The sequence below is a fragment of the Poromitra crassiceps genome (genome assembly GCF_964638095.1).
Source record: "Poromitra crassiceps genome assembly, chromosome: 3".
Taxonomy (NCBI): domain Eukaryota; kingdom Metazoa; phylum Chordata; class Actinopteri; order Beryciformes; family Melamphaidae; genus Poromitra; species Poromitra crassiceps.
This window is the reverse complement of record NC_139625.1, coordinates 31,430,556-31,456,565: the sequence shown is the minus strand read 5'-3', so window position 1 is coordinate 31,456,565 and position 26,010 is coordinate 31,430,556. Positions and strand designations below refer to the sequence as shown.

The window sequence follows — 26,010 nt, the reverse complement described above, 5'->3', positions numbered from 1 at the left end:
GGCTGCTTTCTGCGCTCCCTGAGGAGGGGCTTTTCTAGCAGCCGGCTGATCCACATTTCCTACATGCCTGGAACAATGCCCAGGGAAGGATGGGATGCCAGCCCGGGCCACAGAGGGGAAGGCCGGCCCGATTTGCTCCGCTAAGTGGAGGCACATTTCCGGGTGTGCGCTCCCGCCGGCCCACAGGAACGTGCTCAGCGCGCCGAGTGGGGGCAGACCAGACATTTGCTCTAAGCCGCTGCTGAGCTTTGTGAATAACAAACGGACAGGGCTTTGAAAAGTGCATCTTTTACAATGAAAATCCGGGATAAGTCACTTCCCTTTTCTGTCAATGATCAGGAAACTAAACAGACTCGGTGTCCAATGTGCCATTTACTGAAATTGAAATTAGTAGTTTGTCAAAATTTGTGACTGGAAAAAGTAAGAAGATGGCTGTAATGCATTACCACACAACAATGAATATAACTGATGGTGTGTGTGTGTGTGTGTGTGTGTGTGTGTGTGTGTGTGTGTGTGTGTGTGTGTGTGTGTGCGTGTGTGTGTGTGTGCGTGCGTGTGCGTGTGCGTGTGCGTGCGTGTGTTATGGCAGTTGCAGGATACATGGATGGCCCCATGCAGCTTGGAAAACAGGCACTCTATCACTCAGGAGGCTTCAATACCCCCTCCCCCCTGGCATAAGGAACTCCAGCCATGTGGAGGGTGGGAGTTACACCCCATTTACACCCGGTTTTTAAATGTGACCTGTATCCGGATATGTTATCTGGATCAGGAAAAAAACCTAATGCTAATGCAAGGTGTAAATACATCGTGATCCGGATGTGATCAGAACTTTCACCCCATTTACACCTGGTTTTTAAATGTGACCTGTTATCTCGGATGTTATCTGGATAAGGAAAAATTCATCTTAATGCAAGGTGTAAACGCATCGTGATCGGGATGTGATCAGATCTTCTTGACCACATCTGGAGGTAGTCTGGCTCACATTGTGTTCACATCTCTTTCACCCCTTACACCTGGTTTTTAAATGTGACCTGTATCTGGATGTTATCTGGATAAGAAAACATTTATCTTAATGCAAGGTGTAAACGCATCGTGATCGGGATGTGATCAGATCTTCCTGACCACATCTGGAGGTAGTCTGGCTCACATTGTGTTCACATCTCTCTCACCCCATTTACACCTATTTTTTAAATGCAACAAGTATCCAGATAACTTATCCTGATACAGGTCGTATTTAAAAACCGTGTAAATGGGGTGTTAGTCATCTGGGTCAAGGAGGGCTGAGGAGGCGATCAGAGCAGATTACCATAACACCAGTCAGTATACAGTATACTGTAGTCTACATCTGTTTGACCAATATGGATGTTTGTTGAATATTATCGGCCGATATGGGCCTATCATAGATATATAACGGTACCGTATGGAAGTATATGTTGTCTGATATTCGCCAATATTTTTTTATTTCATTTTCAAAGTTATAGGCAGTATTTTAGGTATATTTGATCCTTTTTCTTCTTTTTCGTTCATTTAAGTTGTATATATTTGTTGTTCTCTTTGTGTTTGTATTTATTTGTAGTTATTTATAATTCTTCAGTGCACTGATATCATTTTGGACAATAAAGTTTATTGTTAAACTGTAAAATATCTTGCCCAAGTGTTTGATCTTGGCAAAAAAAATAAAAACAATATTTGGTCGATATTTGATTTTTTATTCTCTAATATCGGTATAGGCCCCAGAAATTCCGTATGGGTGGGGCTCTACTGAGGGTAGCAGTGCTGTGTGGCAGGGTGGTGGGAGGGGGAGGCTGCTTCTGTCTGCATGTCAGAGTGCAAATCAGCCAGAACCAAGCAGGAAGCCAGCGCTCTGCAATGCCTAGTGAAGTCATCACAACAATCCTCTGACTCTGGGATGGTATCATCCCAGAGTGTGTGTATGTAAGAGAGAGAGACACACACAGAGAGGCAGGGAGACAGAGAGAGGGGTAGAGAGAGACACAGGGAGACAGACGGGGGAGAGAGAGAGAGAGCGCAACATCAGAATCGGCCGCAGAGCCACCTGTAAATAAAGTGTTCTGTTGGGAGAACATGGCATGTCGTCTGTGTGCTTCGTTTACCCCAACGACTGTACATGAATCAGTGACTACTGTACATGAATCAGTGACTACTGTACATGAATCAGTGACTACTGTACATGAATCAGTGACTACTGTACATGAATCAGTGACTGCTGTACATGAATCAGTGACTGCTGTACATGAATCAGTGACTGCTGTACATGAATCAGTGACTGCTGTACATGAATCAGTGACTACTGTACATGAATCAGTGACTGCTGTACATGAATCAGTGAACACAGCAAAGAAACCCCGCAGATTTATGCCTTGCTCGCCTCTTCTTTAACTTCACTTGAAAACACCAATTCCTTGGGCGTCCGCATAGCGCTGCGGCAGATTCCCTGCCTACCAACAGGGGCGCAGGTTGAGCACCAGTGTTGCATCCGGCTAAATCGGGGATCCATACCATCTGGTATGCATCCATACCCGCGTCTGCGGGTGGGAAGATAGATTAAGGGTATTTTTCCTGGTGGCTGCACTAGCGCCTCCTCTGGCTACGGTGGAGCAACGACCTTGACAACAGGGGGAATTGACCAAGTACAATTGGGGAGAAAAGGTGAGAAAAATATGGGGTGGTGGAGGGGGAGGGGGGGTGGATCACTGTCAATACGCGTGTAGAGAACGAGACAAAGATTTAGGCCAGCAGCTTCAGTCTCAAGTGACTGAGCCTGTTGTGGCAGTGGAGTGACTGCTCCGCGTCTGTGTGTGTGTGTGTGTGTGTGTGTGTGTCTCCCAAAGAATGCCCTCTTTTAGCTGGCGGCCTCGGAGGACAGATGCCCATTGAGGAATTGGCCTGTGGCAGGGAGGGACACACCCTGCTCTTACATGCCCCTGTTTATTCTAGGCCTCCATCACTGGCCCCACACACACACACACACACACACACACACACACACACACACACACACACACACACACACACACACACACACACACACACACACACACACACACACACACACACACACACACACACAGAGCTTGGTGTGATCTAAATTACTAGGAGGAATCTTAACGCAACAACAGTCATCTTGTCCCATAGTGCCGACTCCCAAAGACGAGCTTGTGTCACAGTTTGCGTGACAACAATTCCCATGATGCATTGCCGATATTTCCATTAATCTAATGATCACATTAGGCACTCAGCCAGTCACATTCCTAAAGACCTGTTTAGGCTGACCTCTGTAACACCAGGCCTATGTCACATTCCTAAAGACCTGTTTAGGCTGACCTCTGTAACACCAGGCCTACGTTACATTCCTGAAGATCTGTTTAGGCTGACCTCTGTAACGCCAGGCCTATGTCACATTCCTAAAGACCTGTTTAGGCTGACCTCTGTAACACCAGGCCTACGTTACATTCCTGAAGATCTGTTTAGGCTGACCTCTGTAACGCCAGGCCTATGTCACATTCCTAAAGACCTGTTTAGGCTGACCTCTGTAACGCCAGGCCTACGTCACATTCCTGAAGATCTGTTTAGGCTGACCTCTGTAACGCCAGGCCTATGTCACATTCCTAAAGACCTGTTTAGGCTGACCTCTGTAACGCCAGGCCTATGTCACATTCCTAAAGACCTGTTTAGGCTGACCTCTGTAACGCCAGGCCTATGTCACATTCCTAAAGATCTGTTTAGGATGACCTCTGTAACGCCAGGCCTACGTCACATTCCTAAAGACCTGTTTAGGCTGACCTCTGTAACGCCAGGCCTATGTCACATTCCTAAAGACCTGTTTAGGCTGACCTCTGTAACGCCAGGCCTATGTCACATTCCTAAAGACCTGTTTAGGCTGACCTCTGTAACGCCAGGCCTACGTCACATTCCTAAAGACCTGTTTAGGCTGACCTCTGTAACGCCAGGCCTACGTCACATTCCTAAAGACCTGTTTAGGCTGACCTCTGTAACGCCAGGCCTACGTCACATTCCTAAAGACCTGTTTAGGCTGACCTCTGTAACGCCAGGCCTATGTCACATTCCTAAAGACCTGTTTAGGCTGACCTCTGTAACGCCAGGCCTATGTCACATTCCTAAAGATCTGTTTAGGATGACCTCTGTAACGCCAGGCCTACGTCACATTCCTAAAGACCTGTTTAGGCTGACCTCTGTAACGCCAGGCCTACGTCACATTCCTGAAGATCTGTTTAGAATGACCTCTGTAACGCCAGGCCTACGTTACATTCCTAAAGACCTGTTTAGGCTGACCTCTGTAACGCCAGGCCTACGTCACATTCCTAAAGACCTGTTTAGGCTGACCTCTGTAACGCCAGGCCTACGTCACATTCCTAAAGACCTGTTTAGGCTGACCTCTGTAACGCCAGGCCTATGTCACATTCCTAAAGACCTGTTTAGGATGACCTCTGTAACGCCAGGCCTATGTCACATTCCTAAAGATCTGTTTAGGATGACCTCTGTAACGCCAGGCCTACGTCACATTCCTGAAGATCTGTTTAGAATGACCTCTGTAACGCCAGGCCTATGTCACATTCCTAAAGACCTGTTTAGGCTGACCTCTGTAACGCCAGGCCTACGTCACATTCCTGAAGATCTGTTTAGAATGACCTCTGTAATGCCAGGCCTATGTCACATTCCTAAAGATCTGTTTAGGCTGACCTCTGTAACGCCAGGCCTACGTCACATTCCTAAAGACCTGTTTAGGCTGACCTCTGTAACGCCAGGCCTACGTCACATTCCTAAAGACCTGTTTAGGATGACCTCTGTAACGCCAGGCCTATGTCACATTCCTAAAGACCTGTTTAGGCTGACCTCTGTAACGCCAGGCCTACGTCACATTCCTAAAGACCTGTTTAGGCTGACCTCTGTAACGCCAGGCCTACGTCACATTCCTAAAGACCTGTTTAGGATGACCTCTGTAACGCCAGGCCTACGTCACATTCCTAAAGACCTGTTTAGGCTGACCTCTGTAACGCCAGGCCTACGTCACATTCCTAAAGACCTGTTTAGGCTGACCTCTGTAACGCCAGGCCTATGTCACATTCCTAAAGATCTGTTTAGGCTGACCTCTGTAACGCCAGGCCTATGTCACATTCCTAAAGATCTGTTTAGGCTGACCTCTGTAACGCCAGGCCTATGTCACATTCCTAAAGATCTGTTTAGGCTGACCTCTGTAACGCCAGGCCTACGTCACATTCCTAAAGATCTGTTTAGGCTGACCTCTGTAACGCCAGGCCTATGTCACATTCCTAAAGATCTGTTTAGGCTGACCTCTGTAACGCCAGGCCTACGTCACATTCCTGAAGATCTGTTTAGGATGACCTCTGTAACGCCAACAAGGTCGCCAGCAGCAACACAGATCAATGCACTCCACTTATCAAATTGAGATCCCCGTTGAGCAGCTGACACAGCGATTGTGTTCGGTTTCCCTGAGGAGGAATGCTGATTAAGGATCAATGTCCGGATCCATTGAGTGTCACTCTCGTTCATAGTGATATGAAAGACAACACTGATCCCAAATGTGCCCTTGTACTCAGAAATGAGAGATGTGAGAGGCGGGTCCGGTAAAGTCTGGATAAGTGTTGACGTAGGAACAAGTGACACTGACTGAATGTGGATCAGTTTGACATCCTTCATGAACTGATGATGTAATTAACTAATGGATAGCTTGATAAATGCCCTTCTAAATGGGTGGAAGAAAATGTAACAAAACTTGTTAATCCTTTTTATATAAAAGGGAGCAAGTGGGCAATGTTTGTTTCAATTTGTGTCCCACTGATGATGTCAGACGACATCAGTGATGATCAGTGACATCATTATTGACCAAAATCATGTTATGACATCATGATCACCGATGATGTCATAGGCACTGATGATGTCATAGGCATTGTAACATCATCAGTGATGTCATAGGCATTGTGACTTCATCAGTGACAGTGATGTCATCAGTGATGCGAAGTTGAGCAATTGTGCGCTGCGCATGCCAATGCCAATAGAGCAGGCGATTGTGTGTGCGCCAATAGGCCTTGTCACTCAGCGGCCATGCTGTGTGCAGCGAGCCCGCGCAGCGAACGAGCCTAGGGTTTTGGCCCCGAAGGGCCAGATAATGCAATATTTTCAGAAATATTGCTAGAATTAGAATTTAAACAAGCGCAAATTCACAATAGCTGCGACCAGGTATGCAATGTCAGTCAGAGTGTGACGTCATCCACTCCATTGTGATGTCATCCATTGACATTGATTTTGTGGACCAACCAACGTGGACCAACCAACCAACCAACCAACCAACAGAGTGACTTATAGAGCTGCTGGCCATGCTGGCCAGTGGCCATGCTGGCCAGTGGCCGCAGCTAAAAAGTTATGCCTCTCAAAAATGTAACCCTGTGCCCGTTTTGTCCATTTTGCTACCCTCTCCATCTAACTATTCCATTCATGTAACAATGTATGACATTATACATTATTACAATTATCAGTCTCAAGAACGTTATTAATTAATTTCATCATTAGAACAGATTTTGTTCCTCTTTTTCCTGTTTTATTACATTTGACGTTATTTCATCGTCTTGTGGCAGTGACTGCATTATCAGCTGCTAGCTACATGCGCTGAAGACTAAATACAGGCCTTCTGCATTGCTGTTGGAGGGCTCCACCCCTCCAGACAGGCGCGGCCGGCCCGCCGGCCCGCCGCTCGGTCAGGCGGTTGTTTGGGTGGTTAGAGTGGAAGTGGCACGGAGCCACTGAAACCACACAGTTTAAAGGCCCCTCCCTTTAGCTCTGTTTGGCTCTGCACCGGCTCCAGTCCAACATCATCGCCTATCAGCCTCAGAGTCGGTGACAAACTTATGGCCGTGATGATGTCACTGCCAGGAGGGTATTTATAGAGGTGGGGTGGGAGGGGTTAAAACCACATCAGGCGTGTCTGATGCACAATCGCAGTGACATCAGTGTGTTATTCCTGAGATATTCATAGCACAGAGGAAAATAAGAAGCAAGATGGTAGAAAGAGGGGGAGAGTGAAAAAAGTGACAGAGAGAGGGAGACAGACAGAGAGAGAGACAGACAGACAGAGAGACAAACAGACAGACAGAGAGACAGACAGACAGACAGACAGACAGACAGACAGACAGACAGACAAAGAGACAGACAGAGAAACAGACAGACAGACAGACAGACAGACAGACAGAGAGAGAGACAGACAGACAGACAGACAGACAGACAGACAGACAGACAAACAGACAAAGAGAGGGAGAGAGAGAGAGAGAGAGAGAGAGAGAGAGAGAGAGAGAGAGCTAGCCTGAGGGAACAAACTTTGCATACCGGCACATAAAGCAGAGCAGTGTGTGAGCTTGTGTGTGTGTGTGAATGTGTACGTGTACAGTATGCGTGTGTGTGTGTGTGTGTGTGTGTGTGTGTGTGTATGTATGTGTACAGTATGCGTGTGTGTGTGTCTGCATGTATGTGTACAGTAGGCGTGTGTGTGTGTGTGTGTGTGTGCGTGTGTGTGTGTGTGTGTGTGTGTGTGTGTGTGTGTGTGTGTGTATGTATGTGTACAGTATGCGTGTGTGTGTGTCTGCATGTATGTGTACAGTAGGCGTGTGTGTGTGTGTGTGCGTGTGTGTGTGTGTGTGTGTGTGTGTGTGTGTGTGTGTGTGTGTGTGTGTGCAAGCGCACACGTGCCTGTATCTGACTGTGGAGGAGATTAGACTGTAACCAGGAAACAAGCAGGAAAAAAAGACCTGAGTAATCTACTTGATGTGAAAGCGCAGCACTTTCTCCTCCTCCGTCATTCCCAGCTCGTCGCTTCGTTTTATCTCTCTCTCTCTCTCTCCATCCGTCTCTCCCCTCCTCTGTTTTCACTTGTCTCCCTCCATCTCTCCCCTCCTCTGTTTTCACTTGTCTCCCTCCATCTCTCCCCTCTTCTCCTGCCTCCAATAAAGGCAGGGTTTTTATACACATTAATTGGGCCGCCATGTCCCAACCAGAAATCCCTGGTTTACAGACAATTAGAAGGGGTGAGGATTATCGCCCGCAGAATGAAGACACCATCCAGCTTCACGACTACTGATGGGCGAGATGATGACGCTGGCTGCTGAGGCCTGTTCAGTGTGGGTTGAGCTGAGGATTACAAGGGAAGCGTTTGAGCAGGCAGGGCGTTTCGTGGGTAACTGCTGAGTAACTACTGTTAGTCACACGTCTGCTAAAGCCTCCACTTTCTCTGATGAGCACTTGGAAATATGCCAGTGGTCAAGCTTGATGCATCTGTACTCTGTACTGTACGCTGCTGCTGCCGCTCTAAACAATGTAGGCTGTCAAAATTGGCCCAAATATATTAAAATACTTTTGTTTTTTCATTCATGGCAAGGCAAACCAATACAACCAGAGAGCTTATATATAACTACTTGGTATATTTATTTGAACATAATTCCCCCCCCCCCCAACATAAACATTGTTTTGTTTTGTTTTTCATATTTATTCAGTCAGCATTAGTGCAGTAGTAGCCTACACTTTTGTAATGTTTTTAAATAACCAGGCAAACGATGTATGTTTTTATGTTGCCCTCTTGGCCAGTTTTTCTTTACCTGGTTAAATGTTAAAGGTCCCAATTCGTGCAGCTGTAACCTCTTAAAAACGTGTGTCTCTGGTCCATAAAACATGATTCTGGATTAATTTGTCGAAAATATAGCAACCCCGTTTGTTCTGACGGAGTTGTCACTTCCTCATCTCGTTGCGTCCCAAGAATGGTCTGTTTCTATAATATATCCAGAACTAACAGTTCCCATTGGCCGCTGAGGGAGAACCCGCCCCAGGCTCCCAGCGGCCAATCAGATTAGTGTCTGTGGACCAGCACGCTAGGTTGTGTCCACAACTAATGTTAGCAACGAGCTATCGCTAACTTAACGGTTGCTACGCTAAAGAGGACATCTCAAAATGCCTAGACTTATGCCAGGATCAGACTACACGATATTTTTTGTCGTTCACGATGTCACCATGTCAGACGAGGCCATCATACTGCCATAAATTCGTGACATGTCTTGGTCGGGAGACTGGCCACACTACAAGTGTATTCTCGCTTAACACCGACAGAGCATCGTATGCCACCGTCATCACGTCGTCTGCTGTCGTCAGCGAGTTCACAGGTCGTCGGGGAGGCGGACCTGTGAACGAAATCTCCCAGCATGCATTGAGGCCACTACATTGACAAGAAATAGCAACCAAATCAGCCTAAATAGGCTAAAGTGGTAGATAGAAATAATGTTTATGTTAGCACAACATGCAATTGTAGAACATTTCAATATTGGGCAAAATAAAACATTGAAATCCAAACACAACCCTATGTGAAACATGTATGTAATCCAGGTGCTATATATATCCCTTGCAGAATTAACGTTATTTGGATGAGTGACAGGCTCTACTGTGATGCACTGTGATGTCGGCTCCAGCCTCCAACTTACTTCATGTGCACGCCCACTATTTTCTTGCCAGCTGCTGCGAGACGAGAAGGAAGAGAAACGAACATGCAGCCGACTCTGCTGAGCTCATGTTATTTGTAGTGAGCAATGCCCATTGCCCAGGCGTTTAAACGCAAATTAAAACACCCTGGCCTTTTTATCTCTTTTATTCTTTTGAGCGGAGCGGAGCGGTGAGTGCGAGCGGGTGAAATCTGTATCGAGCGGGGAGCGGTCTCCCCAGGACCTGATACCTGTCTTCCGGGGTGTCACACTAGGCGAAACCATGTCCAAAAGACTGACATGCCAGTCTTTTCGTCAGGGTGTCGTGAGGCGTCCTAGACGTCCCGACTGGTCCCGACGCTGGTCTTTGATTATGTCACACTACAAGAGGTGAAGACGGCCGATCGTCGTCCCCGACGGTCATATTCGGGCCCGACGCTGAAAATCTGTCGCGCACGACCAAATCGGTCTAATATCGGGCTGAATTCGTGTAGTCTGAACCAGGCATTACCGAATGCACCTCCGCAGTTGCTGGATCACGTACAGTTGGCGTCGCTCCAGCTAGAAGTGTTAATTTTGTGGCTATAGACAAAATTTTGCAGGTAGCTTGTGTGAGAGAGACCGCGCGCAGTATGCTTAAGGACCCGAGTGACATCACATTAACCCGTCTGGGGGAACAGAGTGTAAGGGGCGTGGCTTGAAGGAGACTGCAGGGGGAAGCTGGATGGGGACAAATCCAACTCTGGCAGTTCTGAGGTTGTGACCACTCATTACAGGGAGGGATGACAGCAGTATATATGCATTTACAAGTAAAAACAGCTTTTGCACGGAATGGGACCTTTAAAGCAGCTACGAGCAACTTTTTCGATTGTTATTAAACAGAATAAATTTAATATCAATGCATCACATCTTACCTCTAATAGTCGACGAGACCATGGCCGTGTGTATCTGAGATTGCTCCCTTAGGTGATTATTAAGTCTATAGTCTGTCTAAACTCGCGCCAACAGGGGGCTCTCTAGAGCGACCGGACCGGGTAACCCGGAAGTGAAACGCGGAAGTGAAACCAGGAAGTGAAACGCAGCTGCCCTTTTACGCCGTTTGCGCTGCCTAGCAACATAACATAAACAATGTGAACGCCACGCATACTCGCGGGAACATCTCTCGTTATATTCTAACAGGTTTTTTGGAAGTTATTTTGTGGTTATGGCCGAAGTGGCTGCTGCAAACCGTTTCATTTCAATTCCTGATCTGCCCTGGCCACAGACACACTAACACTGGCCGATTCACTCGGGGTTCAAGCGAGACTACTCTGCGTTGGTATCGTCGACTATTAGAGGTAAGATGTGATGCATTGATATTAAATTTATACTGTTTAATAACAATCGAAAAAGTTGCTCGTAGCTGCTTTAAGAAATATAATAATAATAATAATAATAATAATAATAATAACATTGAATATTAATTTAATTTAAATATTCGAATATAGAATATTCTTTGACAGCCCTAAAACAATGCGTCTCCGTCGTTGACTCGGGGGCATCACGGAGCGATGACAGGAGGCTAAGAGGAAGGCTGCCTGGTTATTATGTAATGCTCTGAGCTGTTGTCTGTGACCTGTCACCTGTTACAGTGCTGGTTATTATGTAACTGTCTGAGCTGTTGTCTGTGACCTGTCACCTGTTACAGTGCTGGTTATTATGTAATGCTCTGAGCTGTTGTCTGTGACCTGTCACCTGTTACAGTGCTGGTTATTATGTAATGCTCTGAGCTGTTGTCTGTGACATGTCACCTGTTACAGTGCTGGTTATTATGTAACTGTCTGAGCTGTTGTCTGTGACCTGTCACCTGTTACAGTGCTGGTTATTATGTAATGCTCTGAGCTGTTGTCTGTGACATGTCACCTGTTACAGTGCTGGTTATTATGTAATGCTCTGAGCTGTTGTCTGTGACCTGTCACCTGTTACAGTGCTGGTTATTATGTAACTGTCTGAGCTGTTGTCTGTGACCTGTCACCTGTTACAGTGCTGGTTATTATGTAATGCTCTGAGCTGTTGTCTGTGACATGTCACCTGTTACAGTGCTGGTTATTATGTAACTGTCTGAGCTGTTGTCTGTGACATGTCACCTGTTACAGTGCTGGTTATTATGTAATGCTCTGAGCTGTTGTCTGTGACATGTCACCTGTTACAGTGCTGGTTATTATGTAACGATCTGAGCTGTTGTCTGTGACCTGTCACCTGTTACAGTGCTGGTTATTATGTAACTGTCTGAGCTGTTGTCTGTGACCTGTCACCTGTTACAGTGCTGGTTATTATGTAATGCTCTGAGCTGTTGTCTGTGACCTGTCACCTGTTACAGTGCTGGTTATTATGTAATGCTCTGAGCTGTTGTCTGTGACCTGTTACAGTGCTGGTTATTATGTAATGCTCTGAGCTGTTGTCTGTGACCTGTTACAGTGCTGGTTATTATGTAATGCTCTGAGCTGTTGTCTGTGACCTGTCACCTGTTACAGTGCTGGTTATTATGTAACTGTCTGAGCTGTTGTCTGTGACCTGTCACCTGTTACAGTGCTGGTTATTATGTAATGCTCTGAGCTGTTGTCTGTGACCTGTTACAGTGCTGGTTATTATGTAACGATCTGAGCTGTTGTCTGTGACCTGTCACCTGTTACAGTGCTGGTTATTATGTAACTGTCTGAGCTGTTGTCTGTGACCTGTCACCTGTTACAGTGCTGGTTATTATGTAATGCTCTGAGCTGTTGTCTGTGACATGTCACCTGTTACAGTGCTGGTTATTATGTAACTGTCTGAGCTGTTGTCTGTGACCTGTCACCTGTTACAGTGCTGGTTATTATGTAATGCTCTGAGCTGTTGTCTGTGACATGTCACCTGTTACAGTGCTGGTTATTATGTAACTGTCTGAGCTGTTGTCTGTGACATGTCACCTGTTACAGTGCTGGTTATTATGTAATGCTCTGAGCTGTTGTCTGTGACATGTCACCTGTTACAGTGCTGGTTATTATGTAACGATCTGAGCTGTTGTCTGTGACCTGTCACCTGTTACAGTGCTGGTTATTATGTAACTGTCTGAGCTGTTGTCTGTGACCTGTCACCTGTTACAGTGCTGGTTATTATGTAATGCTCTGAGCTGTTGTCTGTGACCTGTCACCTGTTACAGTGCTGGTTATTATGTAATGCTCTGAGCTGTTGTCTGTGACCTGTTACAGTGCTGGTTATTATGTAATGCTCTGAGCTGTTGTCTGTGACCTGTTACAGTGCTGGTTATTATGTAATGCTCTGAGCTGTTGTCTGTGACCTGTTACAGTGCTGGTTATTATGTAACGATCTGAGCTGTTGTCTGTGACCTGTCACCTGTTACAGTGCTGGTTATTATGTAACGATCTGAGCTGTTGTCTGTGACCTGTCACCTGTTACAGTGCTGGTTATTATGTAATGCTCTGAGCTGTTGTCTGTGACCTGTCACCTGTTACAGTGCTGGTTATTATGTAACTGTCTGAGCTGTTGTCTGTGACCTGTCACCTGTTTACAGCGCTGGTTATTATGTAACTGTCTGAGCTGTTGTCTGTGACCTGTCACCTGTTTACAGCGCTGGGAGAGCAAGCCGGACTAAACCCACCGCTACAACCGGCTTCACATTGAGATCTCCACCTTTGACGGGTTTACATGTCTACCAATACACAGGATTTGAGGGAATTATCCCTCCTTCATGCTATTCTACTTGGATGTTATTATTCTGCATTCAAGTCATATGGGGAAAGAGGGTAGAGCTTCAGACCAGAAAATACTGCTCAGTGTTCACTGCAGCTTTCAGCCGCTTACTTATGCATACTTTCACAATTCAATTCAACATCACGATTTCTCAGCCTTCCTGATTCTGAATGAAATATGTAAGGAATTATAGATTCACTGCAAATAAAACAAACCATTCAGATAATGATATATGATTCAAATGAACCATTTGAATCAGATTTTGTGATCACAGCATCACATTCTTCTCCTCAGTACTGATCAGACACCGCACTGACACTGGACTTGCTTACTGACCTCACCATCTGTAAGCCAACAGGACGGCTGACCCTGCTGGCTTGAAACATGGCCAGAAATGTTACTACAACGTCATATGTCAACACACTAGAACTTTGACTTGAGGTGTCACACCTTCTTCAACTCCATGTAAAAGCTAAGCTGGACTGTAGCAGGATGGGTGTCAAGCCCCGCCCCCTGCACTCTTTCACCAGCGGGGACTGGGCCAAGATAAGGTCAACAATAATGGATTACAGAGATAAGAAAACAACAAGGGTCAGAAAGTCTGGCTAACACAGAGCAGGATGAGCTGGTTCTCCCAGCGTGGCCCCGCGCGGCTTGTGCGGTACTGTACCACTCCTACTGTCAACAACTCGGAGGGACTCTGCCTCGGGGAGCGACTCCACCCCGGGGAGCGACTCCGCCCCGGGGAGCGACTCCGTCCCGGGGATCGACTCCGTCCCGGGGAGCGACTCCGCCTCGGGGAACGACTCTGCCTCGGGGAGCGACTTCACCCCGGGGAGCGACTCCGCCTCGGGGAGCGACTCCGCCTCGGGGAGCGACTCCGCCTCGGGGAGCGACTCCGCCTCGGGGAGCGACTTCGCCCCGGGGAGCGACTTCGCCCCGGGGAGCGACTCCGCCTCGGGGAGCGACTCCGCCTCGGGGAGCGACTCCGCCTAGGGGAGCGACTCCGCCTCGGGGAGCGACTCCGCCTCGGGGAGCGACTCCGCCTCGGGGAGCGACTCCGCCTCGGGGAGCGAATCCGCCTCGGGGAGCGACTCCGCCTCGGGGAGCGACTCCGCCTCGGGGAGCGATTCCGCCTCACAGAACAGCGGCGGTGTTAACATCTGACTGGCACCGTACGCAGCCATGTCTCTACTGCTTTGTCAATCAGAGACACAGAGGGCGGGAGGGAAGGAGCTGTCACTATCAACATGAGACCTGAACTTTAGGTAATTTTGAGAGAAAAAAGTCAGAGTTTTGTCTCGGGTCCCTAGATTTTTGTGACGTCAAAGTAGGGGCACAAGCCAAAAAAGGTTAGGAAGCCCTGACCTAAAGAGTGCCAGCTCCTCCCTCGTTATCTTACTGATGAATCCTACACACTAAATATGCACAGTGCTCTTTTGTTTATTAAACAGACTCAGTCTTTCAAAGCAATCATTCAAAGCAGCAATGCTATGATAGCCCCTACCTGTCAGCTGCTGAAACACCCCATTTACACCTGGTTTTTAAATGTGACCTGTATCTGGATCAGTTATCTGGATGTCATCTGGACACGGAACAAATGCATCCTAATCAGTGTTGGGCAAATTACTTTCAAAATGTAATATACTACATATTACTAGTTACATTCCTTTGAAAGTAATAAGTTACATTACAAGATTACTTTCTGTGTAGAGTAACTCGTTACTTACTACACTACTTTTGCAATACTTTCACAAAAACAACAGCAGCAGCAGAATGACATCGCCGCCCCGGCACCATCCCGAAAAATAATTTAATCCGCTTTGAAGTCAGTGTAAACAATCAAAAATTCTAATTGTTATTCTTTTCCTTTGTTATTGTCATCTGTAGTGGTTATTTGCATAAAAACACACAGTTTGATTAGGAAATGATTGCATCTTTTTTAAATATGTGCTTTGATTTAATAAAATGTAACTCAATTTGTAACTTGAGTTACTTGACAAAGTAACTGGTATAATATTACTGAAATCCTATAAGTAATAAGTTATATTACTGAGTTACTGCTAAAAGTAATATATTACATGTAATATGTTACTTTTGTAATGAGTTACCCCCAACACTGATCCTAATGCAAGGTGTAAATGGATCAGGATCAGGATGTGATCAGAACTTCCTGACCACATCTGGAGGTAGCATCCAGAGAACTTATCTGGATACAGGTGGTGGCATTTAAAAGCCAGGTGTAAATGGGGTGAAAGACAGCTTTTTTAGTGGCTTTAAAGGCCAAAACTGATAACAATATTCTATGGATTAAAGCTGCCAGTAACCAATATCTTTGTGCCGATATATCCAATATACTGTAAGGAAGAGTTCACTGGAGCAGCTCGGACAGTTGAAAGAGTTGCAATTAGTGATTCCTAAGCAGATTTATTTTAACGTTTCATATTATTTTCATGATTTATTCTTGCATTTTACCATTTTCTCCTTTCTCCCAAGTGCCCCCTGTAGTACCTCCAGGTTGGGAACCACTGCAATAGATGAATCGTTACACCACTATGCCAAAAGGAATTCCAAGTATTCAGTGTTTCCTCCAGATTTTTAGAGACAGCATTAGGTCATCATGTGACACTGAAACCCTCCAATGAAACCCAGGATGATGATGACAATAAAACATATTATGCACGCATACTTGTGTGGCACTGGCATCCGATGATCATGACGTCACATGACACTCTGCAACAATATGCTACACTGACTGGACATGGACAACGAGTGTTGTGTTGACCAATCACTCAGTAAATATGTAGGCTAATCAAACAAAGTGCATCATATCCACCACACTGACTGAAGCATATCCGTGCTGTGGCCTAACCCTGACCACACTAGTATTTCCTTGCAAACCATTAGACAGGCGAGTCACTGTGTCGGGAGGGAGGGGGGGGAGCCGGCAGGAGGGGGGTGAGTGGTGGTGGTGACGCAATTAACCCTTGGATGGGACTCACGGGGGGTGGGGGGGGGGGGTCTTCAGAGCACGGAGAAGCAGCCGGCCTGGCAAACCAACATTCCTCAACTGATCCAGCCAGCACGTGACTGCAAGTTCTCCTTGCTGACAACGTATCCTGGCAACCCTCTCTCTCTCTCTCTCTCTCTCACTCACATATATAATATAGAGACGCCCCCCCCCCCCCCCCCCCCCCTTTCCCCAACGCACCCACCCCCAAGCCATAGCTGACATTTTGGCCGGCGAGGGAGAGAACTCATATACTTGCATGTGGTTTCTCTCACAGCATCTCACTCTCTTCATGTGGAGTGAGATATTGGCTGGTCGACTCGTAAGGAAGGATGGGATGAAATTAAACGACCCTTCCTCTCAGTGTAATGCTTAGTCACTGCAAACACACACACACTCCTCCTGCCAGAACAAAGGCGGTGGTGTGGTGTGTATTCCGGCAGCAATTTGCTGGCATTTTCACAAGTGGCTGCCAGGAGTGTGTGTTTACATGCTGCACCCACACCGCTGCCTGGGAGGGAGGGCATGATGAGTACAACATACATTCAACGGGGATCCCACACCTCAAACATCAAATTCAAGGACTTTTCAAAAACTTTCCAGGCCCACCCAACACAGCATAGTTTGAGATGCGCGGCTCAAGCTTAATTAGCAGACTGTTTCAACGCTGAGATTTTTTGTATAATGAGAACTAGCAGGCTTTACAGACGCTCACAGACAACAATTAAAGAGAGAGAGAGGCTTGAATGTGTGAACACTTCTCAACTGTGCTGTTACATACACATACACAAAAAATCAAAAGAACTTCAATTTGAATTCTTTCACAAAATATATAAATTCAAGCACTTTCGATTCAATTCGCTTCAGCTTTCGTGATTGTGTGTGTGTGTGTGTGTGTGTGTGTGTGTGTGTGTGTGTGTGTGCGCATGCGCACGCGCACATGTGTGAGCGTCCACATGCTCTACCTCCCTTAGGGAGGATCATTCAATCTCATATCCTGGCCTTTACCTTATGGCCAACAGCTTTACTTTCATGGGGCAAATACTGCAGAGAGAGGTGTGTGTGTGTGTGTGTGTGTGTGTGTGTGTGTGTGTGTGTGTGTGTGTGTGTGTGCGTGCGTGCGTGCGTGCGTGCGTGCGTGCGTGCGTGCGTGTGTGATTGTGAGGGATTACTGTGGGAGGTGTGCGACTGCAGCAAGGCTCATGTGAGCAGCGGCTTAGACGGGCCGTTTTGATTGGACGCCAGAATGTGTATGTGCTTTATCACCAAGTGAATTAAATCCGGGCCAAACAGCTGACTCAAGGCAAGCTGTCTCTACTAGTGTATCATTCATTCATCTTCTCAAGTGTAAAAAAAAACAAAAAACAAGCAGTCTCCCATATGGACTGCACAACTGCCCATAGAGGCCCTGCCCACCACAATATCAGACAGTCCCACCACAAAGTGATTTTCCAAACTGACATGACCAGCCCGCATATCAACGGCACGTTTGACATTGCAGGCATGCAGTCTCTTCCACTGCTGACTGTGGATTAGTGTTAGATTGATGTACAGTATGGAGCTTATATTGGCTTTTTACCAAATATCACACATCATCACGTTATGTCATCCACCTCTAATATGATGGAGGTTCCTCCCTCAACACTGCTACTTCAATACAAACAGTCTGGGAAGCCTGACATGAACATTTATTTTCTTTGCACATTTTTAGCTTTGCATTGAATTGTTGAGTAATGTTTCCTGTAAATCAATGGTCCATTTAAAGGCCTAATGTATCCAAGACACGATCCAAAATGAGCACCAGCCACCAGCCAAATGCTGGTATGCAAGTGGCTGGTAGATTTGCTTCACTCACGAGCAAAAAAGAAAAGAAAAAGTAAGGTATGGTGGTAATCTATTGAGTGGCTGGTAAAATTGGAAGATTCAGTAGCCATTTGGCTGGTTAATTTTGGACCCTGATCACAGAGTTTCCCTATACCATTTAATAGATGGGGTGTGTGCTGCTAACACACCTAAAACATTTAATTATTAACATAGGTTTCACTGGAGAGTTTAGTGTCCCATGATGGTCTTCAGAGGCTTTTGCACCCTGAAAAGAATACACTTCTATGGGAACCTCTGAAGACACGGTCCCCTATCAGCTATATATTACCAACCCTATTCTATCTCCACCGCACTGACAAACTATAAACACAGCGAGTAGCACTGGACGTCTTTTCTCTTTATGTTCCTGAATCATAAATACCAGGGAAGAACAACCTCCATGCACCTGACAGTAAGGAAATGCCATCACACTATCCATTACGTCACCACCTTATGACATTCCCTTGGCTGCCTGACAAGAGAGAGAATAGTGTGTCTTCCTGCTCCCAGCGGTGGGATGTGTTTTACCTTGTTGCAGTAGAGCATCCAGACCTCGTACAGTCTCTCGTTGGAGGCCATGGTGTCCTCCCACCACAGGCTGTAGTTTCCACAGAGGTCACTTCCTTGGCTTCTTCATTTCCAGTCATGAGCTAGCGTCACATCTCTTCTGCTGGGCTTCAGCGCTCGACATCATGACTCCTCTGGTAGCTGTCACACTCCTTCAAAAGTATAATCTATTCAATCCCAGCAGGGCAATAGGGGCTGGCGGACTCAGTGGCGATGGAGCAAAGAAACTTCCCAAATTATTCCATGTTTTGGAGAGAGTGAGGAGGACTTGGAGCAGCCGGGGGGGCCTGTTTTTCCACTTCAACTCTTCTTGGACAAGCTGAGGTGGTCCCCGCTAGTTCCCCTGGTTGAATAGCAACACAGACAAAAACAAATCAGCAAAGCAGAGGTTTTCTAACAAGGACAAACAAACACAGATGTCTGTCTGTCCTTGTTTCTAGATGCTTGGTCAGATTCGACATGTTCAATCCATGTTTATCCCATGTTTATCCCATGGCACATCAATCAAACATTATACAACAATTGGAGAATGTTAGATTGGTGTGCCATGGACTTTACAGTAGCAAACCAGCTATATCCACAGCTAGCAGCAGCAACAAATACCTCCAGTGTCCTGTACTTTGTGCTGCCCCGCTGGCTATAGTGTTTTACACGTCGACACAAACACCATTAGGCACATTAGTAATGGCTATTTCTGCTGTGTGCAACACTTATCAAACTGCAAGTAGCCACGCTGGTGCTGTAGGAGCTGTGGAACCCTTCGGCTATCAACGGCTGGTGGAAGAGTCGGAGCTAGCTATGGCTAGCTGTCAAAAGAGGCAATTTCTTTTTCCCAGCCTCGCCTTCGCCTCCTCCTGCTCATGTGACAGAAACGCCTCGTTCACCCATCCCCGTCCGGCTAAAAAACTCTGACATTTCGAAGCCTGATCGCATGAAACCCTGTGCTAAAATGTGTTTAAACCCGCAGGAATTGAAAACAGCTCACCTGTGTAACGAGAAGACAACTGTCAACTGACGCTGTGGTCCTACTGCTTGTAAATATGTCAAGGTGCCGACAATGCCCGCACACAGCCAACAGTGACTTCCTGTAGTCTACAATTTCAAACTAATGTTCCATTAAAACAAACAAAACAGTTTTACTTTATATATATATATATATATATATATATATATATATATATATATATATATATATATATATATATATATATTGTAACGGGTTGGGTTTGTGTGCTGCTGTTGTGTGTTGTACTGTGCTGTGCATGGGGAGTTACGGGGGGTCTGTGAAGGCGACATGTAGCCAGTGGGGGGGGTGAGAGAGGGATTCACCTGTGATTGGCTGGGGGGAGGGGAGCTGTGAGAGCGAGGGACAGCTCGGGGAGTTGGAGTGTGGAACCTGAGAGGGAAGGTTGTGTGCGTGAAGAGCGGAGAAGCTAGGAGGAAGCTAGTGGGGTTTTGGTGTGTGTTGTGGGGTTGTTTTGGCGTGGGCTACGGCTGACAGTAGCCCCGGACCTGTGTGTGAAACAGAATAAAGTGCGGTGACTAGATCCTGACTATCGCCTCGTTCCTGACAATGCTACACTGGCGTCAGAAGAAAAACTAACGACTGGAAGGCTCGAGCGCGACCTGGCGTTAGCGGTTAGCTGGTTGTGTGCTAGCTGCTACAAGGACCACGTGGAATGGTGCACAATGAAGAACGCCTGTCGGTGGACGGGGGGGAAAAGGAGCTACCGACCCCGGAGTTTGGCTCGGTGCTTGCTGGCATGGAGGGCCGCCTGAAGCAAGAGCTCAGCGCGGTACTTGCCGGCGTGGAGGCCCGCTTGATGCAGGAGGTCAGACGGCTGTTGGAGGCTACGCCTGCCTGGGCAGAGGGGCTTGTGGAGCTACTATGGGAAGTCGCGCAGCGCGGAGAGAAGCGGACGGAGGAGCCGCAAAGAGTGTGTTGGACCTGTGGAGAACCGGGCCACGTGGCGAGGTGGTGCCGCAGCGGTCCCGGGGGACAGACGGGGTACGCGGAGCAACGATACTGGGGACGACCAGGTGTCTGCTGGTCGTGCGGAGCCTTCGGGCATCTCGCCAGGGGGTGTCCGGAGGCTGTCGGGGAGCAGAAGACGGCGGGAGAGGAGAGACGTGCAGGCGGCTGGCAGGTGAGACTCTGCTGGTCGTGTAAGAGGCCTGGACATTTGGCCAGAGACTGCACTGAGACAGTGGAGGTCAGGGAAGAGACACGGGTTGGGGAGAGTGTGGAAAGCCGGGGGGAAGAGAACTTTGTTAGGATGGGGAGAGCAACGCTCATATTTCCAAGTGAGCAGGTGTCGCCACTAACGCCGGAGGGACCGGCACAGCCGAGCTGCGCTACGCCCCCCACGGTTGCTGGACGGGAAGCCGAGGTGGTGGTCGCGGCCGGTTGTGTTCTCCCTGCTGTCCTGAACACGCCGCCCCCTGGGGGAGGGGGACAGGAGGACGAGCGCGGGCGAGAGGCGGAGAAAGAGGGGGAGTGTTCAGATGTGGACCCGGCGGACGACATGGCCATTTGGTCGGTCGAAGCGAAGGAGTGGAAACGCAGGCAGGCGGAGGACGCGGATATCGGTCCGGTGTACACGTGGGTGGTGGCCGGACGCCGGCCCCCTGTGGAGGAGAGTCACACGTTTTCCGGTGCCACGAAAGGACTGTGGGACATGTTTGCGAAGCTGCGTCTGAGTGAAGATGGAGTTTTGGGGAGGGGGGAGCACGGGAAAAGAGGGTTCCAGACGGTTGTACCCAGCTCCCTCCGAGGGCTGGTACTGCGGTGGGCACACAAGGGCCTCGGCTGTCTCGGGCATCGCGGGCATGAGGAGACGCTCCGCCGTGTTCGTGGGGGACACTACTGGGGCAAACACAAGGAGGATGTGCGGAACTACTGCAGTGCGTGTGATGACTGTGGGACACAGGGGGGGGACTGAGGGGAGTCACCCGGCGGAGGAGTGACCCCACTGGGGGGGGAGAGGGACTTGTGTGCTTCTGGGGGGCCAGAAGCTTTGATGGGCGGGGGAAGTGTAACGGGTTGGGTTTGTGTGCTGCTGTTGTGTGTTGTACTGTGCTGTGCATGGGGAGTTACGGGGGGTCTGTGAAGGCGACATGTAGCCAGTGGGGGGGGTGAGAGAGGGATTCACCTGTGATTGGCTGGGGGGAGGGGAGCTGTGAGAGCGAGGGACAGCTCGGGGAGTTGGAGTGTGGAACCTGAGAGGGAAGGTTGTGTGCGTGAAGAGCGGAGAAGCTAGGAGGAAGCTAGTGGGGTTTTGGTGTGTGTTGTGGGGTTGTTTTGGCGTGGGCTACGGCTGACAGTAGCCCCGGACCTGTGTGTGAAACAGAATAAAGTGCGGTGACTAGATCCTGACTATCGCCTCGTTCCTGACAATGCTACAATATATATATATATATATATATATATATATATATATATATATATATAGTATTTACATGGTTAATTTAAAAATGTACTCAGGCGAGTAAAGCGTGTTATTACATGATACAGTGCCAAAAAATCTAATGTATATTTTACAAATCTACCACTTTATAAAAGTAGTTTTCAAGACACTATTTTGACCTGAATAAAAGTAGTAGTAGTGACAGGAATTATGTGAAATATTTAATGTGTACTGGTTGTATGACGTACTTTTAATTTGATATGCAAACAGGATACATAAACGTATAATATCTAGCCTACTTCAAATGACACAATAATACTGCCAGTGACCAAGGGGAATTCTTCATGCTTAAACGGCAGTTTGTATTAAGACGCTATCCGTTTTTTTGAAAATGTTTATCTCGTTAAGATAATTAATTGAAGGTGTAGATGCCGAAGTTGACGCATTCATATTTTGTTGTAATTTTCGATCTGTCTGTTTACGACAATTTCTCGTCCTTTACGTTGTCGATGTGGAGCTGGGTCGCTAAGGGGGGCGGGGCTTGGTTGCTATGAACATGGAGGAAGAATTAGGATTTATTTTGATGTTGTATCACCCCCTAGAGGAATAGAATACAACTTCAATTTATCGCGGTCCCCATCGAAACCATGGATGTATTAGATCGAAACAGATCAATCCAAGAGATGATAAAATGATACAGATATACATTCACACTCAAAAGGAAGGAAGGAAACATTTGTGCCATTTATACTTGAGAATGAGATAATACATCTCTGTATGTATGCAGGGCAGGCGTACACACTGGCTGAGTTTTATTCATAAAACTCTCCTTGGGCTTGTCCCGTCTTATTTACGGACATATCTGTCCAGAAGCCACAGCCACTATGGCCTACGTTCACAGGATTATTTCCAGTTGACTGCTCCGCATCCTCGCACCAAGTGGGGAGAAAGAGCTTTTAAATATGCTGCCCCTTTAGATTGGAATACCCTTCAGGATTTAAAATTGCCAGAATTGGTCTCCCTTGCTGAGTTTGGCGGGATCCTGAAGGACATGGAACGTGAGACCATTGGTCAATGTCTTTGCAACTAGATTTGTAGAATCACATTTTATAGCCTATTATTGTATTGCTGTATTGTTGTAGGCTATGTTTATATGTAGGCTACTGTTGGCATGTTGTGCTGCCTTCTTGGCCAGGTCACCTTTGTGAAAGAGATCATTGATCTCAATGGGTTTTTAACCTGGTTAAATAAAGGATAAATAAAATAGAAGTTCATAAATGATTATGCTATTTAAAGGTTATTAGGTAGGCCTAAACTCAATTCCTTGTGATTGTTGTTGTCATATTGTTTAATTTTTATTTTTACACACTTCAGGCAAGTGTTTGTCTATAACTCTGAAAATAAAAATTGCAAATCAATCGAGAGGGGGAAAAAAGGTAAACCAAGTCCTAGTTGACTGAATAGTAACACATTTACAGACTAGGCGATCATTTAGGTTTTACACATTATGGAGAATAGACAATTATGTGAAATAATGAAATAAAGCATTTAGAAAGGAAACCACACCATGCCCTTATTGATCTCCAGAGGGGGTGTGTGTCCCTTGATGGGGTCCCTGTCCCTATGTTGCACAAGGAGGACTTGATACCGCTGCTGAGCAATGCCGTGTGCCACGTCACTGTTTCTGTGCCCCCACTCTCAGAAATGACTGTGACGGTGGTTTGGACAGCAACGCTCTGTGGGTGCCACCCCCAGGGAATTTTGTCGGGCTCCTTGAACCATGTCAAGACAAAGCTGATGGCCTGGCAATTGCTAGAACTCTTACCACTGTTCGGGAGGGGTTGGCTATGGTACGTGTTATTAACCCTTCCACCCATCCTGTCTCTCTTGCCAGGGGTTCCCCTATAGGTCAGCTACATGCCATCATGGGGCGGCCACAAGAGGAATACATGATTGTGGATGCTAAAAGTTGCCCCACAATCAACACAATCAGCTCATCTCAATCGACTCTGAGAGCAAGCCATTGCTCTGAGCCATCTGCAGCACCGGCCGTACCCCCAGTAAATATGGATGCTACCGGCTTGTCGGCAGGTGAGGTTTCAGAGCTGGACGCGCTGATGGCCGAGTTTTCTGATATCTTCAGTGCCCACCCTTTTGATTATGGTCAAACACATCTGGTACAGCATAACATAGACACAGGTGCTGCCGCCCCTATTAAGCTTCGCCCATACCGTGTATCACCATCCAAGCAAGCTGTGATGCAGTCTGAAGTGAACAAACTGCTAGAACATGGTATCATCGAAGAGTCAAACAGCCCCTGGTCAGCCCCCGTGGTGCTGGTCACAAAAAAAGATGGAACATACAGGTTTTGTGTGGACTTCAGGCGGCTGAACTCTGTAACGACTAAAGACTCACACCCGCTGCCGCGGATAGATGACACTCTCGACCGTCTTTCAGGTGCACAAGTGTTCAGCACATTTGATTTGACGTCTGGATATTGGCAAATTCCCCTCAACCCAGCGGACAGAGAGAAAACCGCGTTCTCAACGGGGACGGGGCTGTATCAGTTTCGTGTTCTCCCCATGGGCATTTGCAACGCGCCACCTAGTTTCCAGAGGCTCATGGAGCTAGTACTCCGGGGCTTGCACTGGACAGTGTGCCTCATTTATCTAGATGACGTCATAGTTTACAGCGTGGACGTCCAACAACATTTGCTGCACCTACGGGATGTGTTCCTCCGTTTCCGGTCAGCAGGTCTCAAACTGAAGCCTTCCAAATGCCACCTGGCCCAGCCCTCAGTTACATATTTAGGTCATGTCATCTCTAAGGATGGTGTCAAACCTGACCCTGTCAACATTGCAAAAGTATGTAACTGGCCGACACCACGCTCGACAACACAGGTGAGGGCGTTTCTTGGGCTGTGCTCCTATTACCGGAGGTTTATTAACGACTATGCACACGTTGCAGAGCCCCTACAACACTTGACCCACAAGGATGTCCCCTTCGAGTGGTCAGCGGAGTGTGACACTGTTTTCCAAACACTGCGGGAAAAGCTCGCCACGCCACCCATCATGGCCTTCCCTGATTTGAACCGTCTGTTCTGGCTGTTCACGGATGCCTCAAATTATGCGGTGGGGGCTGTTTTGTCACAACGGACACACAATAGGGAGCATGTCATCTCCTTTGCCAGCCATGTGTTGTCACAAGCGGAACGCAAGTGGTCCACTTTTGACAGGGAGCTTTATGCCATTGTGTGGGCGGTGAACCATTTCCGCCATTACCTTGCATTCCACCCTTTCAACATTGTGACTGATCATAAGCCACTGGTGGGGCTTAAACGGATGCCCTTGGATCGTGACCCTACTGGTCGGCGGGCACGCTGGGCAATGGACATTGATGTTTACGATTGGTGCATTGTGCACCGTGATGGGGCTAGACATCTGAACGCGGACGCCATGTCTAGACACCCTGAAGGAAGCCATGTGAAGACTACTAGCCAGAGGACAACATGCACGGTCTCAGCTCCCTCTCACTCAATGCCAGTGGATATTGGCATGCAGGCCTCTCCCTGTCTGACACACACCACTCCCCCTGCTACTATCATGGGCGATCTGGGTCACTTAGGTAGTTATCATGACAAGGTGAATCTGGTTGAACTCAATTCCTCTGCCTGGGACCTCCAGGAACGCCAGCGGCTGGACATGGACATTGCTTCAGCGTCTCAGTGGGTGGAGCAAGGGAGCAGGCCCCCGAGGTGGCGGCTGCAGCACTCATCCCCTTATCTGAAAAAGTTGTGGACCCAGACAGACTGGTGATGAAGGATGAACTCCTTTGTCAGGAAATTCACCACAAGTCTCAGAAGCAGAACCCTCTTTTCCAGGCTGTCATTCCCACGTCACTCATTCCTCAGGTCATGCAAAAG

The 26,010-nt window shown here is 47.5% G+C and overlaps 1 protein-coding gene across 1 annotated transcript in view; it reads right to left on the bottom strand.

The window, feature by feature from the left end:
* The window catches only part of nbeal1 (neurobeachin-like 1), an 84,595-nt gene extending 65,838 nt beyond the window's left edge, over nt 1–18,757 (bottom strand). The window contains exon 1 of the mRNA XM_083633823.1: nt 18,643–18,757. Within this exon, the coding sequence (XP_083489949.1) occupies nt 18,643–18,693 (51 nt within the window). The 5' untranslated portion in view covers nt 18,694–18,757. The remainder of the gene's footprint in view (nt 1–18,642) is intronic.
* Nucleotides 18,758–26,010: the final 7,253 nt, after the last annotated feature.